The sequence below is a fragment of the Phaseolus vulgaris genome, chromosome 8 (assembly GCF_051622355.1).
Source record: "Phaseolus vulgaris cultivar YP4 chromosome 8, ASM5162235v1, whole genome shotgun sequence".
Taxonomy (NCBI): Eukaryota; Viridiplantae; Streptophyta; class Magnoliopsida; order Fabales; family Fabaceae; genus Phaseolus; species Phaseolus vulgaris.
Genome location: NC_143505.1, coordinates 55,193,052 through 55,209,723, shown reverse-complemented (window position 1 = coordinate 55,209,723; position 16,672 = coordinate 55,193,052). Strand labels below are relative to the sequence as shown.

General features: G+C 31.2%; 2 protein-coding genes across 2 annotated transcripts; one reads left to right on the top strand and one right to left on the bottom strand.

Moving 5' to 3' along the window:
• Positions 1-1,072: 1,072 nt before the first annotated feature.
• On the bottom strand, positions 1,073-11,588 carry LOC137825715 (uncharacterized). Its single transcript, XM_068631454.2, has 11 exons — positions 11,448-11,588; positions 10,994-11,150; positions 9,594-9,711; positions 9,108-9,204; positions 7,842-7,948; positions 6,831-6,953; positions 6,504-6,654; positions 5,213-5,273; positions 4,732-5,111; positions 2,451-4,074; positions 1,073-1,602 (listed from the first exon to the last, which is right to left on the bottom strand). The coding sequence occupies exons 2-11, from the start codon at positions 11,119-11,121 to the stop codon at positions 1,356-1,358; spliced, it is 3,036 nt and encodes a 1,011-aa protein (XP_068487555.1). The 5' UTR covers positions 11,122-11,150; positions 11,448-11,588; the 3' UTR covers positions 1,073-1,355.
• Positions 11,589-12,359: 771 nt separating this feature from the next.
• Positions 12,360-14,677, top strand: LOC137826236 (MD-2-related lipid-recognition protein ROSY1). The gene is made up of 4 exons (XM_068632130.2): positions 12,360-12,510; positions 12,851-12,952; positions 13,182-13,348; positions 14,427-14,677. Exons 1-4 carry the CDS (start codon positions 12,387-12,389, stop codon positions 14,532-14,534), a joined length of 501 nt encoding a protein of 166 aa, XP_068488231.2. The 5' UTR covers positions 12,360-12,386; the 3' UTR covers positions 14,535-14,677.
• The last annotated feature ends 1,995 nt before the right edge of the window (positions 14,678-16,672 follow it).

Sequence of the window (16,672 nt, the reverse complement as noted above, 5' to 3'; positions counted from 1 at the left end):
TATGAGTTTTGGTCTAGTCCCCATATTTTTGTATTTTCTTTCTTTTTTCTTTTGTTTAATAATACTTTTTTCATGTGATGGAAAATGATGGTTGTTACTTGAGGTGTCAGCCTAACTGAGATCTTAAGTGACATAGTGATGCCTAACATGAAAGCTTTTATTTATAAAAAAATATATATAAAATTTCTAATTAGTTTTTTAAAATTATTTTTTATACCCAAAAAAAAAATATGCATACACTCATGATCATAATCTTATTTTAGTCATATCTAATACACCTCAATCGTAATAGTATTTTTTATATTAATTATTGATTATTTTCTTAGTTAAATGCACTCATTAATTATATTAATTAGTTTTAAAAAATTAATTGAAATTTCCAGAAAATTTAAGAAGACATATACATAAAATAAACAAATAAAATATGTACCATCTTATAAGTGTGTCGTTTTATTATATGCTTGGCCATTAAATCAAAATAATAAATTTTTTCTTATTTTATTACTCATATAAAGAAAAAATTTACTTTTTTAAATTCTAAATTTTTACATTAATATTAATTAAAAATCACAAAATAAATATCTATAAATAAACTGATTTGACTACAACTACGAGAAACTAACCTTAATAGATGTTTTATTAATCACATTAATTTCTTTATTTATATATTTTGAGAATAATTTCACCTAAATAAAATAGTATTTTTTGTCTAAAATATACACATCTTTATTTCTTTTAAAATATGTATTCCATACTTAAAGCGATTGGCGATCATTACTTCAGTGGTTCGAATAGTCAGGTATGTTAACTTCATTTAGATTTGGAGGAAAATAAAACTAATAAATATTTGGCATCCCTTAATTTGTTTAATTAGTCTACACAAAGCTGTAGAAATTACACATGAACAATAAACAAAGAAACAACTGAGGTAAAAGAAAACTGACAAGTACACATCATGTAAGATGAAATAAAGAAACGAATTTCCAATGGATAAGTTTTTCTCAAATTTGACAGGAGAAAAAAATATCCTAACATATATATATACATTGTTTAACATATATTTCCTCTTTTCACAGCTCTAACTGATATTGAATTTCTTGGTATAGCAAAATCTGGAACAGATACAAACAACATGCATAATTTATATCGTAATGCGTGCAAATCCATGGACATACCACTGAACAAGAAAAGCAATGAACATTTACCTTAAACCTGAGGCCAAGTTTGCGCTCATTAACTACCATCAATCTTGAAGAAGTACACGGTGTCATCAAACATGAGTTGCTAGCAAGCATTGCCGTTCACGTGTCAAAGATTTGAAGTGGAGTAATCAATAATGATTTATGAGTGCAGATCTATTTGAATGGTACATATGCTGAGGCAGCAGCTGCATCTATTATTAAGGATATAGGTTGGCGAGCTTGAAGACAAGCTCCTATATCAAATGGAAGCAACCTAGAACCATCAAAAATAAGATTAACGCCCGGAAGGATTGCTTCTTTACTATCATTTGCTTCTGGTTCAGGTTTTTTCGTATTGGCTTCAGGGGTTTCTTTAATAGGTTTCGTGGCAGCTTCACGAGGAAAAGTTAATGCGTATGATCTGCATGCACCATGCAAGAGCACACTCTCTGAGACTTTGGATGATTAGAAAATCAAGTTACGAAAAACATTCTTTTCTGTCTTGTGTTTGTCAAGACAATGCTAGTACAGTTTAATCAAACGAAAACATTAAGCAACTTTAAGCTGTTTAGGAATGCAGTCCATGATGGGAAGAATTTTTTGGTCTCACATAATTAAAAGGATGAGCATGCAATACAAACCTAAAAAAAAACAAAACTAATTTCTCATATATAAATTGGTGTATGTGTCCTAAATCCTGTTTATTATGTGTATAAAATTAAACCATACATGTTCATAAAGGGTTTAATAGGGTATTGTTCTGTCGTAAGTCTGATATAAATCTCATAAATATCATCTTTGTAAGTGGAAAGCGGAGTATGAAACACCAGGGTAGTATATATTGTTGTTTTGTTAGTTTATGATGTGTAGGAGATAGGTATCAACAATGTCAAAAGGATGTGGCTGGTGAACTACGAAAATATAGACAATTGAATCTCAATATGTCTCTTGAAAAATCACAATGAGATGGAGGCTGCATGCACAGACATGAAGACTCTCAATAACAATGTTATTTTAAAATAAAAAAAATGCATAATCCGAAGGAAAGAAAAAGATATAATGTATCTCCATAATTCTTTATATATATACATGTCTAGGTAAAAGTAGTTTTTTTAAGGTATATTCTATAAGATGTGTTGTAGATATGGTAAATCATATTTATGGGTTGGGGCACCTTAAGGGACTCATTTAATTAATTTATTATTGCTAATTAAAGAAAATAAATTAATCAACTTTAAGCATTGGATTAATAGGAATTCAGCAACAAACCTAAGAGCACTGCCATCACAGCACAACACTTCATTTTGGCAGCTTTGTTGATTAGCAAGTTTTAACCTCTGACGCACGCTTAATACCACCCCTGAATCGGGAGAAATATCAACAAGTGGATTTCGTGTTGCCCTAGCTTGGTTCATAGGTTGTTCAGTATATTGCTCTTTCTGGTAAAGAACCTTTGCAGTTGGACCAGTTGATTTGTACTGAGCACAAATGTCATGTAACTTTTTCCTTAAATTTTGCATTGCATCATGGTGTTGACCAAATGAGTCAGATTGAAGCATCTTAGATGAAACTATCCTTGTACATATACTATTGCACAACGTTGGACTAAATAGTGGTATCCCGAATTCCACACTCAATGGCACCCATTCATATTTCTCTATGGAAGAGAACTGGCCTGATTTTGTTCCGTTAAATAGTTTCAATAGCCGAACATAACCAACGGTCCACAGTTCCATTTTGTTTGCCAAATTATTTAACAGAGAATTCAGCTTAAAATTTTCCTCTTCATCATCTAGTCCTAACTCTTTTTCTACAGAGGCAATTGATCCATCAGCGTTTTTTAAAGGCAAAGGGACATCCAAAGTAATAAGTTTTCCAGATTGATTAAGATCAAATCTACTGAGAGGCAGCACGAGCACAGCTGAATGTTTTAGAAGTGAATTTAAACAATGCAAAAGTATACTTCCCTTCACTAAGTTTCCTTCGAGCTTCCTTCCTAAACCTCCTATTGTGGAACCGTCCCAAGACCATATAAGGGCTTTCTCACAACCAGTCAATGGAGCAGGAAGCAAGCGCATACATTGGCCTTTCATCAGAACAACTGATAGAGGCCCATTACCTGCAGTTGAATATAACACCAATTTCATCCATGGACTCATGGAAGAATACGTAGGAGGACCAAAATGAACTGGTCCTGTAGGTTTAGGAATAATTGATGAATGGGGAAGAGGCACTATGGACACAAGTATACCATAGTCACGAAGAAACAAGCGATCAAGAGTAGTTGGTGCAAGAGAAGCCAAACTTTCAGAACGGAGAAGGTCCACACGATATATCTTTTTCCTTTTCAGCATTTCTATCTTGACATCTGAAACTTCTAACACAGCTAGTTTCTCATTCTCACGGAAATTTGTGTGTGACTTGTCAGCTTCCTCAATGTGATGATCGCTGCCTTCCTCCAAAGTACTGGACTGTGTTTCATCATCAATCCCACTACTAGTACTAGGATCACGTTCACTGTACACAGAAGCCTCCACGAAATTCTCTGAAACAGAATTTATTAAATCCTCATTACTCACTACAGTTTCTAAAACACCAGACTCTCCTGATTTTTCATCCAAAGAAATTTCAGGTATCACAGAACTTGGCCCATCATTGCTTGACGTAATCATGTTCAGGTTATCAGAATCTTCCTCTTCTTTATTACTAGCTATTCCACCTGATTGAAGACATTCTAAGACACAACGCAGACTAAATAAATGATTTGCAAACTCCTGTAATTCTCCCTCATATGTTGCACCTTCCAGGGTACTAAGATCCTTGCAAAGATCAGCAATGCTCGCATGACCCAATTTTCCCGCTTCATAAAGTGTAACAGCATGAGATTTCAGGCCTGCAAATTTGGCGACAAGCAAGAAGAAGATAAGCCAACTCAGAAGCCATAATGAGTAGCAGAATTCATTTCATCCAAATTGCCTTCAAGAATAATATAACTTATATTTTGACAAAACAGGTTAACCTCTTCAATTAGTCCCTGTGACTATCCTATTTTAAGTTTGCCTTTGAATAACTTACCTCAAGTAAAAATGGGATAAGCAACCCCATCCAAAAAATAAATACAATTAATACTTGCAACCAATCATGTTCAAGTATATTAGAGACTTATACCAATAATTTTGAATGGAATTGTTCAACCCCATTTTTACTTGAGATAAGTTAGACAAACCTTTTAAATTCTAGTTCCTACGAGAAACCTAAAAGTTTTAGTTCTTACATGCCCCGTAAGAGTAAAGTTTTGGTGACTATGGCGAGCACTAATACTAAGAAAAAAAATTTATAGTATAAAAACGATACATAAACTTTCGTATGGTGGTACAGAAATTATGTGAGGTTTAAAACCTATAATTTTCTGGTATAGAAATTAAGACTTAAAATGAGCACAGCAAAAAGGATAAAATGAATAATTTAACCAAAAAAATAGTTCAGAAAATTATATCAAATAGTTAAACTTTAAGCTTCACGAATCAAGGAGTGACGGGTATATATATACCTGGTGAAACAGATCCCATCATAAGGTAGGATGTAATATTAGCATCAACTATGAAAGCAACACGAGTGTAGGAAGAACGAGATGCAAGGTTCCCTGAAGCTGAGGTATCCGCTTGTTGAATGGAGTCATTCTCGAAAAGCGTATTATCATTATTTTGACTAGCAACAGAAGCATCATCGTCACAAATTGTACTCATAGGAGATGCAGGAATGGCTGAATCTCCAATAATAGATTCTGGATCAAGTACTTTTGCTGCCCATCCCAATCTACACACAAAAGCACCAGCAGCCTGCAGCTGTGACAAGTCAGCCTGTAGGGTTGTTGCCAACTCACTAACCGTCACATTTTCATTTGAAACTACAAAAACTGCATACAACAACCTGAAAGAAAAAAACCTCTAGCATTAGAGTCCAACTATATGGAAATAAAAAAGCTCTTTCAACAAAATTGATGGAAACCCAGACTGAAACAACTACTTTACTCTTCAATAGGATCTTCATATGATTGCTCCCTGTTGGAAACAAAACCTTCAAGCCTTGAAACTGAACCACCAGAAACATAAATATTACTGAAATCAGATTTATAAGATACAGCCTTTTGAAAATAACGTATTACATATTGTTACAGCACAAAATCTTGATCCTTCAAAAGATTTGTTTTGGTATTAAATTCAAGTATGAAAGTTCCTTTTAAAATTTGATCACCCTTAGTTTTTGTAGTTTGAGAAACTCCTTACTGAAAAATACTACGGGTTTTTCCTTCTCGTTCAGGTAAATAAAAGGCATTATTTGTTCTTACTCTTGAATAATGCAGCGACAACAGATCAAATGCATGCAATTGTAATCAGGATTGGTGGGTCCTCTCCTTGTAATGTTTAAAGGCAGGATCTCTCCAACCATTTTTGAGTATTATGTTTTATAAAGATGCGAACATTATGTTACTTCAGACATACCATGTAATATCACATAAAAATGTCAACAATCGAAGAAAAATATTATTTAATTAAATGTTAATAGTTGCAGAAGTAGTCAGTAGTTCTAAAGTTAGTTAGAAATTCTGTGTTGCGACACATACGTCTCACATCAAGTGTCGTCACATACTCAGCTCACTCGGTTTAAAGGTTTCTGTGGCTTAATTCAATTTCTAAGGGGTTTATTCGGTACATACACTAAATATGATCCATCTTTTACATAATTCTTTTACGAGCTAATGCTAGCCACTTTCTGCTACGAGTCTTTCTTTTTTCAAGTTGAAATATGCTAAGGATCAAACTGTACCATATTGGGCTATTTTATTTGGAACTTTTGTTCAAATTGATATTTATATGAAATTTACTCTGAAATAAAACGTGTAAACTGTTGAGTTTCAATTTCATTGGATATATTTCATTTCATCACTTAGGATGTATGTGAAAGTCAAAAAGAGAAAGGAAAAAACAAATCAAGAAACAGTGAGAGTTAAGAACAGGAAAGGAGATTTTGTAAAAAATCTTATCCCAGTTCTTGCCTTTTAGGAAACTGCCAAAAAAAGAGAAAGTGCTTATCATTAACCCTTACCGACTCCTATGCTATCCCTGTAAATTTAACTAAGAAAAAACGAAGTTCATCATGTTGAATTAAAAAATCAAACTAGTCCTCCAATACATTTGGTTTGTTTTACCTTACTAGTCCAAATTATGAAGCTCAAAAAATAAACTCAGTCCTCGGAAAGGACATCGACAAATAGGTAAAACAATTAGAAAATATAAGAAAACATAAACCCATAGAACAAACCTTTAAACCGGTCGTGTGGATAAACAGGAACCTCAAAATATATTAGTCCCCGTTTGCATAGATCCCTTATAATGTGAGGATCAAATGTGCCAAAATCTGCATCGTCCATACAGACTCTGTCTATTGCAGCCATGTCATCCTTTGAGAGTTTCTATAAAGTAGAAGAAAAGTAAAGTATAAATCGACAAAAGGAATTAAGGCAAAAAAAGTCATGAGAAACACTAGGCTACAAACAATATTACAGTTCTTTATTACTGGGTAAAGTTTCATAGTAACCCCACCAAAACATGGATTCACTGTTTTATAAGGATGAAGGACATACCCCACCTTAAATTCCTCCAAGGTAAGGTTCACAAGGCAAACTCTCCACCACGGTTCAATTGGAAAATCCACAGGTTGAGTAGGCAAAAGTTCTTTTGCTATCGACTTGTTAAGTTTCCACCTTATTTTCTGGATATTCCAAAAGAGCAATTGCTTGGTAAGACATGAATCATAAAAATTTGCAAGCCTACCTTTGATCATAAAGGCATAACCAACACAAATTCAAATCATTATCCAAACAATAGCAGTAAAACCGGTGAACTCACAAATTTAAATATGTAGATAACAAACACAATGATAATACAAATTGATACGATGGTTCATCGAGCTTGCTGCAAGCCTGGTCAAAGGAGTATAAGTGCAGACAATAAACAAACCACCTTTCTCCTTCTTTCTCCAAATTCTACTTCTCTTTCTACTGCTTCTCTAATTATCCTGGTTTTATATTCCACAAAAGGTTTAGAAAAGAATCATAGATTATCCTTTCCAAGTAATGTTACAAAGATTAATAATGCATTACTGTCTGTGCCTGTGACTTGCCAGCATCTAAAACCTAAATGATGACACTGCCACATAAAAAAGTCATGTATTGTCTTGTGATTTAATTTTAATTCTTTATAATTTTATCTTATATCTAGGATTCACTTCTTTCTGCAATAAAATATTTTCATTTGTATGTCCCTTTGTATAAATGGGCTATGATATATTGACATCAAAATCCATTTGACAATTGTAATTTTTTAATTGAAAAAAAAGTCTGGTACTCTCTTTCTTTATGCACGACCTATTGTCATATATTTCTTTTATTGAAAAATTTCAAGTGGTGTCCTGATTGTTAAGTTATAATTTTCCTTTATACATAGCCCTTTATAAATAGAGAGAGAATAGAAGATAATAAATGCAGCAGGATTGCTGTAGGTAATTAGACATACACAAATATGCATACAATAACTTACATGTAAATCCAAAGTATTGAAGATATATTTAACGTAACGTACATGCAAATCTATGCATTACCTTAGACCTGCACCTGTTCATTATATCAATAAATTCGTTTCTCCCAATTCCTGTAAGCCTTAAAGCATCTGCAGCACTAAAATTTGGGATGCGGTCATAAGATTGCTCTGCAAATAATTAAGACAAGCAGTAAACTTCTAAAGGCCAGCTTCCACCAAACAAACCTCCACTACTCTACATGCTTATCTACCTTCTGAGTTCAGACTATGACAACAGAAAAATATGTCAAAGAAGTTTAATCGCTTTCTCTACTCTCCTCTTTTGAAGATTGAATTGGATTAATGGCAGGCAAACAAACCACTAAAAATTCGGCTAACAATAGATTTGTAAAAATCTTAATACAACTTCAAATTTTTCTTTAAAAAATGAAAAAAAAAAACTAAGACTATTGTTAGTTCTAATAGACATTGTTATGCTTTGTTTCAAACTAAGACCCGAATAGTATAATATGTTTACTTGAACCCTTGTATGTATTTTTAGGGTTAAAAACATATAACCTAGTGCTTTATTTCGAGTTTTTAATGTTGTAAAGTTATGATATCATGTTTCTTTAATATTATCTATGTATTGCTTTTATTATAATTACTACATTAATAATATCAATTTGGCTATGGTTTACTAGAACTTGGATTCTGTGTTGGGTTTTGGTGTTGTCTTGCTACTTCAAAATACACAAATTTTGATATTTGAAAAAAAAATATGAAAATCAGTGTATTTTGATAGCACAGAACCAACATTCCAACAGATAATCTGGACTCAGTTTAACAAGTGTTAAACCTTGAATTTGGTGCCTTGATCACTTCTTGGTTCAATTTTAAAACCTTTTTCATTAACTTCACTTATTTTTAACTTTTAAATCCAAGCTCCTTTATGCATATCTTCATTATAATACTAAATATTTTCCACTTCTAGTGTCTATTTTTTGTATATACAACCAAAGCTAAATATGCATACCTCCCTTAATTTTAGACACTGTTTCTCTTCTGTTTTTCTTCTTTCCATCTGCATTTTCTTACGATGTACTTGATTTTAAAAATAACTGTACAGTACATGAGATACTTGATAGTGTAAATGAACTTAAAGACTTAGTGCAGATGCAAATGCCACAAAATTATCTACTCATTATTGGTCACATAGCATTTTTTTTTCTCTGGAATATAATAATCAAGAAAAGAAAATTGCCTAATTTTGTGTTAGTTAGAGTTAGTTAGGCACAATATTCATGAAATTAATTTAGTCCTAATTGCAAGAAAATAATAAAATTACCATTTTTCATTACTTCAAAAAGCATATCAATGTAATATTTGAAAGGTGATACTCTCATTACACGGCATACATAGCCCGCCAGATGATACGGATATAGCTGCAAGTGAGAATATGTACATTAAATGCAGATGTCCTAAGACAAGAAATAAAACATAAGAGTCCCCCCAATATCTAGGAAATCTTAGTTATAAGGTCTTAAATATCCAGGATGAGGACTTTCAAAATCGTAAGGTAATAGTATGATTAAATTATTTACTAAAACCTTATCCTAAAACTGAGGACATTATGTTTTATTTTTAGTTACAACGTCATAATTCGATTTTGAAACATAACAAACTTTAATTTTCTCCACAAAATTTCTTTAATACGATTCGTGTGGATAAGAAAATATGCATATAAAGTTTTGTAAAAATGCATTTGATATACAATTTCAAATTTCAATTGGAGAAATCAAGCAGAGTAACAGACATTCCGTACAACACATACAGCTAGATTCCTCTGCAAGTAGCGCATCATATCTTCATAATATTCATTTTCTTTACAAACTTTACGAGCAAAACAATTTTTCCATTTAAGTCTCTTCTTTATGCAGTATTCGATTATCCTGCATAAAATTTACATGGTCAACAACAGAGAACGCAGAATTATAATCATGTATTTACTGGAAAAAGTTATTCAAGAAACAAAGACATGAGCCCTGAAATGAATGGAAAGTATCACATTTTGACTTATGAGAACCATATTTAAAAATAGAAAATAAAAAACTTCTAAAAATGATAATTTTCTGTCTGATAGCCAACTTATTCTTACAATTAGGCCCAAAAGGAATACCAGTAGCATCATTTATCTTTTCTTAGTTAGGAAATATGAGTTAGGTAGGTTTTAATAGGAAATTGTTAAGAATCTGGTAATTTAATACTCAAGGATAACAAAGTGTGGATCATGCTATTATAAATAAGTATCCATATTATTGTGATAATTAAGTCTGTTGTTTTTATTTCTCCGTTTTGGTACGTGAGGTTGCTCTGATCTCAAATCAGAGTCAATATCATAACACTCTCATTGCGAGGGATAAATACTGGTTTCTTAGTTAAAGTCACTACAGCCTTTGAAATCAAAAGCGTTCCTAAGTCCTGAGAAAATTTACTCCACTTCAAAAGTTAAACATATGTTTCTTACCACCAAAAATAAAAAAGGTATTTTTTCAAGCAAAGACCATACACATGAAATTCTTCACAATTGTCCTGTCCAAGTACTATAGTTTCACTGATAAACTTACGAACTTGTGTGCAATCCCACCTCTTCACACGCACACAAACCTAGTGGATGAAAAAATTCTTGATTTTCTTAAAACTTACGAACTTGGTTTGATTTTGTTTACAGAAAACAAAATACAACTTCTTTGAAAAGGTCGTATCACACTAGAGGAGTTACTAAAGTGCAGAAAAACTCACCAATCTCTTTGAACCCTATAAAAACACTGCCCCACAAAGGACATGAGCAGAGCAAAATTAGCATAGATGCCAAGTTTCCAACTGCAATGCTATCTCAAAATTACGGGGGCTCTCCATCCTTAGACTCAGTAGTTTTCAATTTTTCAATGAAACATAGGAATGCAATGTTCAGTAGTAGAGTTAAATGGTAAATTTAGCCAAATAATTTAATTAAGTGTTTATTCAAGAAATTCTTAACTTGGACATGCGAAATTATATCATAATTTCGACCTGAAACTTACTGAAATAAACAAAAAAAAAACTTATAAAAGCCATAAGCTATTAAACTAACTACGGTAACTACTAACTACTGAGTACTAACTATAAGATTAAACAATGAATCATGACAATATAAAAAAAACTGTTAAAGTAAATACATAAATTTCACAGAACCTTTTGTGCCATTCTTCCTTTGAAGACACAACTAGATGAAGTCGCCTGGGAAGATTCTCCCATGCGCATTCTTCCTTCACCGCTTTTTCAAACAAACGTTCCTCAGCAGTCAGCGAAGCACGTTGCATTTTCCACTACGCATTAAACACCACCATTCCTGATAAAAAAAAAAAAAAGAGACAGAGAAGGTAAAGCATTCATTCATGATTCATCCACGTCGGAATCTTGCGCTCCAAGTCACGTTTCGCCAATAGTTCAACATCCGCAAAATCAAAACCGGTTATAGAAAACAATAGCGTACAATTAAGAATCGAATCGAATGCAGCGTCAAAATTACGGAGATCCAAACGAGATTTACAATGAGCACGTAATCAATGCTGAGGAATTAAGCGATGCAGTACTGATACATAGTGAAAGCGAAAATGTGATATGAATGTAGATGAAAGGTGAAAACCTGATGTATGGCGAGGGTGTTGGATTGGGGTTCATTGTTTGGGAATTGGAATCTGCATACTCTTTCTTCTTCTTCTTCCTTCTTCTTCTTCTTCTTCTTCTTCTCGAGAGCGATCTCAGGAGCCAGATTCGTAAAAGCTCCTAGTTGCAAACCATTGGGGGCATCGTGGTAATAAAAACTATTTCAAAGTTTCAACCAAATAAAACTTAAAAAAATATATTAAAAAAATAGAAAGATTGATCAACAATTTTATGAAGTTTATTTATGCAAATTCTTAATTTAGTTGAATTCCACTATTGATAATACATTTTTTTACATTCTCTACAAATCTTTTTATTACCAAAATGAATGAAGTTATTCTAAAAAACATTTTTAAAAAATACACATTTAATAATCGTTCGTTTATTTTAAATTTTATTAATTTAATGCATTATGTTTAAATGAGTTGATTAAGTACTATTAAATTTAATTTATTGCCAATCAAACAGTTTCAAAAGTTTATAAATTTAGTTATATAATAAAAATCTATTTGGAATCTTGCCTTTAATTTGTTGGAGTTGATAAAAAAAAGAAAAAGATTTTCTTGATACCAGGCAGTAAAAATATGATTTGACATCACAGTATAATAATATAATAATATTTAAAATTAAATATTATTAAAATATTATTTTATTAGACTGTGAAAGGAATGTTTTCTACTGTTTGTCGTGTTAATATATCACCTTCTAAAAATAATTATGATTGAATTTAAAATTCATGTATCAGTTGCCATCACAATATTTAATTAATTGAACGACGTCGTTGAGAGTTTTCTTTTCATTACTAGTAATTACCTCCGTGCAACGCGTTATTATTATATTGATATTATCGTATCTATCTATCTATATATATATGATTATAATACAGTGTGAATACCATTTCCGTGCTACTTCCAAAACCATGGCTGCTTACTATTCTACCACTCTATACTTCTCTTTTTGTCTAGCATTCATCACTCTCACGCTTTCTTCTTTCAATGCTGAAGCTCGATTTCATGCTCCACACCCATCTTTCAAATACTGCGGTAATTTACTGAACTAACTTTAACTTCACTTTTTTTGTTTCATTCTTCAGCATTTACCTTTCATGCATCATCTTAGTTACGAGGCAGCTGAAGCTTCCACTCTATAGACTGTAATGGTTTCAGTTACCATTTCTGGTTATTGTTGATGGAAAACAGCACTACCCTGTGAAATCAAACAGATGACCCGTTGAATCTTGCTTTTATATTATTTTATTAACAAATAAGTTAGTGGAATGAAAAAGTTGTCAGGAGTTTGAAATTCAAACACTAGTTTCTTTTTCAATCAGAAACGTTGGTGTGTTAGCTCCCTCTCTTTTAATTTGAATTTTGTGCTGTGCAGATACCAATTCAGACTATGCTGTGAAGGTGAGTGGAGTGGAAATATTACCTGACCCTGTGGAGAGAGGAGTTCCATTCACCTTTAAGATCCCAGCTTACACGCGTGAGTGCTGATGCTTCTTCTCATTTTCCCCTCAATTTCTATAATCTTCTGGCTCTGTATTTTTATGCTATTCTTTCAATGCATTATGTTTAAACGAGTTGATTAAGTACTATGGTTTGAGTACAAGCTTAATATGGCTATTCTATTGGTAGAAAGCATCATGTTTTTGAAGTTTTTCTTATTAACTTTGCTTATTAATGAGTGGAGATTGTGCATGTTATTCATGCAGCTGAACCAATTCAAAGTGGGGACTTGATTTATGAAATTTCATATGTTGGAGTGGAAGGGCCACCTGCTACATTTCTCCATGATCTCTGTGAGGAAACACCCTGTCCAGTGGCTGCAGGCAACTTTCTGCTACTTCACACCGAATTATTGCCTCCAGTTACCCCACCGGTTAGTCTCCCCCATATACTCATACTATATACTATTCATAGTGTTGTGGCATCGGTTCATTTACATATTATGGCATTATTCAGCACCGCAAATCCGAACTGATACTTTTCCTTTTATGATGTGAATAATGGTAGTAATAAGTAGTCCTGGTTTGGTTTAGTACAAACAGAATGAATTCAATGGACTGAAAAATGGTTTACTCGCACCAAATTGAATTGGAAACAGTTTACCTAAACTGCACATTTGGTTTGGTGCATTGCTCCTCGGTTGGTTTCTTTTAAGTAAACTCAGTTTGGTTCATGGTTCTGTTTAGTTCATTGATACTTTTTGAACAACCATGGCTTGGTTTAGCACAGAAAACCACACTAGAAATGATTATTCGGTGCACTGTTAATAATAGTTTTGTTTTGTAACTCCTAATTCAATTTGGTTAGCTAATACTTTCCTCATGAGTCCTAATCATAAATTGTAGAAGTCACAATGATATTAAGTTATCTCGATTGAAATTTCTGGTTTCATCTCTTCCAACTAATACATGTTTTTAAGCCTAATAAGTTTTACACCTCTTATATACTATGAAGTTTTACACCCCTTATATACTATGAAATGTTTTTATTGTTTTTATCAGTAGATTTGAAATCTTCAACACATTCTCTCCAATAACAATCGTTAGGATTTTTAACACATCTCATTCACGCAAAAGCCAACAAGATATATGTAAAATTATATATTAATGGATGTTCTGATAAGCAGATGACCTGATACTATGAAATTTCTTTATCACTAGTCGATCTGGATATGAGATATTCATCAAATTTCATGAGAAGAAAGCATATTCTATAGTTTTTGTTATTATTTGTTAACCAAATCAAGGGCCATTTGAGCTGTGTAACTCCTGTAGCTTAATGTGGTACTTGTTAATCCAAATAACTATTAGATCGTGTATGCTATTTTTGGTTCCTCACTCAGATTGTTTTTGTTTTGGTCTTCGACACATTTCTCATTTACAACTTCTCTGTTTTTCCATGAACTTTTGACTTATTTGTCTAGTATCTATTTAACATTGGCATTTATGCAGGGTACCTATAATGTGAAGCTGAGATTTAAGGATCATAAGGACAACCTGTTGACTTGCATCATCTTTCCCTTCAAAATCGATGCTAAATCTTCAGTATCTGCTATCTAAATTATTCAGGATTTTTGTTTAGGGTGCTGTTTTCATGTGAACTAGTTAAGTGTCATGCTAGGCTATGAATCATACATAAATAGCCCAAAAAGATGTCACTGACATCTCTTTGTAATGCAGTAATAAATTTGGACATTTAAAAATCCTGATAGCGTGTTACCAATTTTGGAGGATGATGGTTTTCATTTTAGCCCTTAAATTTAAAGTACATAATAAAAGACTTGATTCTTAGCACCCTTAAGTTAAGGACCATTTAGTTTAGTACACAGTTTATGGAGAAAAATATTTGTATAAAAGGAGAGAACATGACTTTTTTAAAGTAATGTTACTATTCACGAGCATCTTATGTTATAAAAGAAAAGAAGTATGTACTGAAGAACTAATTTTCAAAAATTAAGCGTAATTTTGTAAATATAAATTAAATTAAATTAAATAAATAAAATTAGTAAACATAAAAAAGAACAAAAATTGAAAATTAATAATTAAGAAAGTGAATATGATATATAGTCACTTAATACATTGAAAAAGGAAGAAGGAAAGATACATGAAATATGTTTTCTATCTTGTATTATTTTTAAAAAAAAGTTCCGGATAAAACTAAATAGAGGTTACTTTGGTAAATATATATTAAATTGAATAAATAACTATATTTATAAATGTAAAAAGAATAAAACTTTAATAATTGAAAAATGAAAATGTAAGAGAAAAAATTACTAATTTGGCAAGTGTTTTTCTTAATAATACAAGTAACGAAAGGCAAAAGTATGCTAAATATATTTATTATTCCCAGTAACCAAAACAAGATAAAAGATAAATTTTATTAATTTGATTCATAAATTAGGTGAGTACTTTTATAATCACTTAGTGCATTAAAAAAAGTAAATATGTAATTAATTTTTAAAAAGTATTTTGTGTTTTAGGTTTCATTTATAAATTAATTTAGTAAATCTTATCTTAAATTATAAAACGAAGGAAGTTCGACATAAAAACTTTCCACGTAAAATTAAAGTTACTTTTTTAAATATAGATTAAATCAAATAAATACTTAGAAAACATAAGAAAATATAAAATAATAAACATTGATAGTTAATAATTGAAATATAGAAATATCACAATAGGAAGTTTCATTAATATGGTATACAGATCAGACAAGTATTTTTATAATCATTTGGTAGGTTAACAATTAATAAATGTATAATTGAGGTAATTTATTGTGAGTATGCAAAGATATGCATTTAATAACTTTCATGCAATTCTTATAATTTAAATCCTCATTATGGTGATTTGAAAGAAAAGACTTTGAAGTTAGGTAAAACTTTAATACCTTATTCTGTTCATGATTCTACTCTTCAATACATACTAAACTCCACTTAGGCTAATTGTTATTCATATCAATCTAACATATTTCATTAAATAAATCATTTTTTACTAAATGCCAATTTTTCAAACATTAAAGAAAACTTTAAAAATATCCACTTATAATTATTAAATTAAATCATTGCTATAAATATTAAAGAGAAATAATCAGAATAAAAAAATAATAAAATTTCAATTTTTCAAAAAAGAATTAGCAATCTACTTAATGGAATTAGAATTTGCTGAGTGAAATTTGGAAAGTGAAAGAAATTGAAACTTACATGGAGAGAAAGAAGAAAAAAAACTTCCTTAAAAGAATTTGTTTCAGAATTGACATTAAAACCTTGTGTTTTAGTAGCTTGAATCTACAATTTTTTTAAAAGGAAAGAATATAGTTTTCCTTGAAGTGAGAAGAGAAAAAAATTGGGAAAAATAAAAAAGAAGACAAATTAATTCTATCTTTAAAATAATTTTTTTTCTTAAATTCTGAATTTTATAAAATCCTTAAATTTTATAAGTTTTTACACCCTTATTCTTAAAATATTTTGAATTTTTCTATAATGCTTTATTTTCACTCAACTTTAAACCCAATAAAAAAAATTAAATCCTAATTATCCCAACCAAAAATTTAATCTTAATTATTTAAACTATTGAAATGATTTCTAAATTCATTTATCATATAATTAACCCTTTCTTTTTAATTATTATGTAAATAAATTGTGTTTGTGTAAAGTGGAGTAAAACTGAGTATATATGAGAAAGTGAAAGTTCTTTTCTTTCTC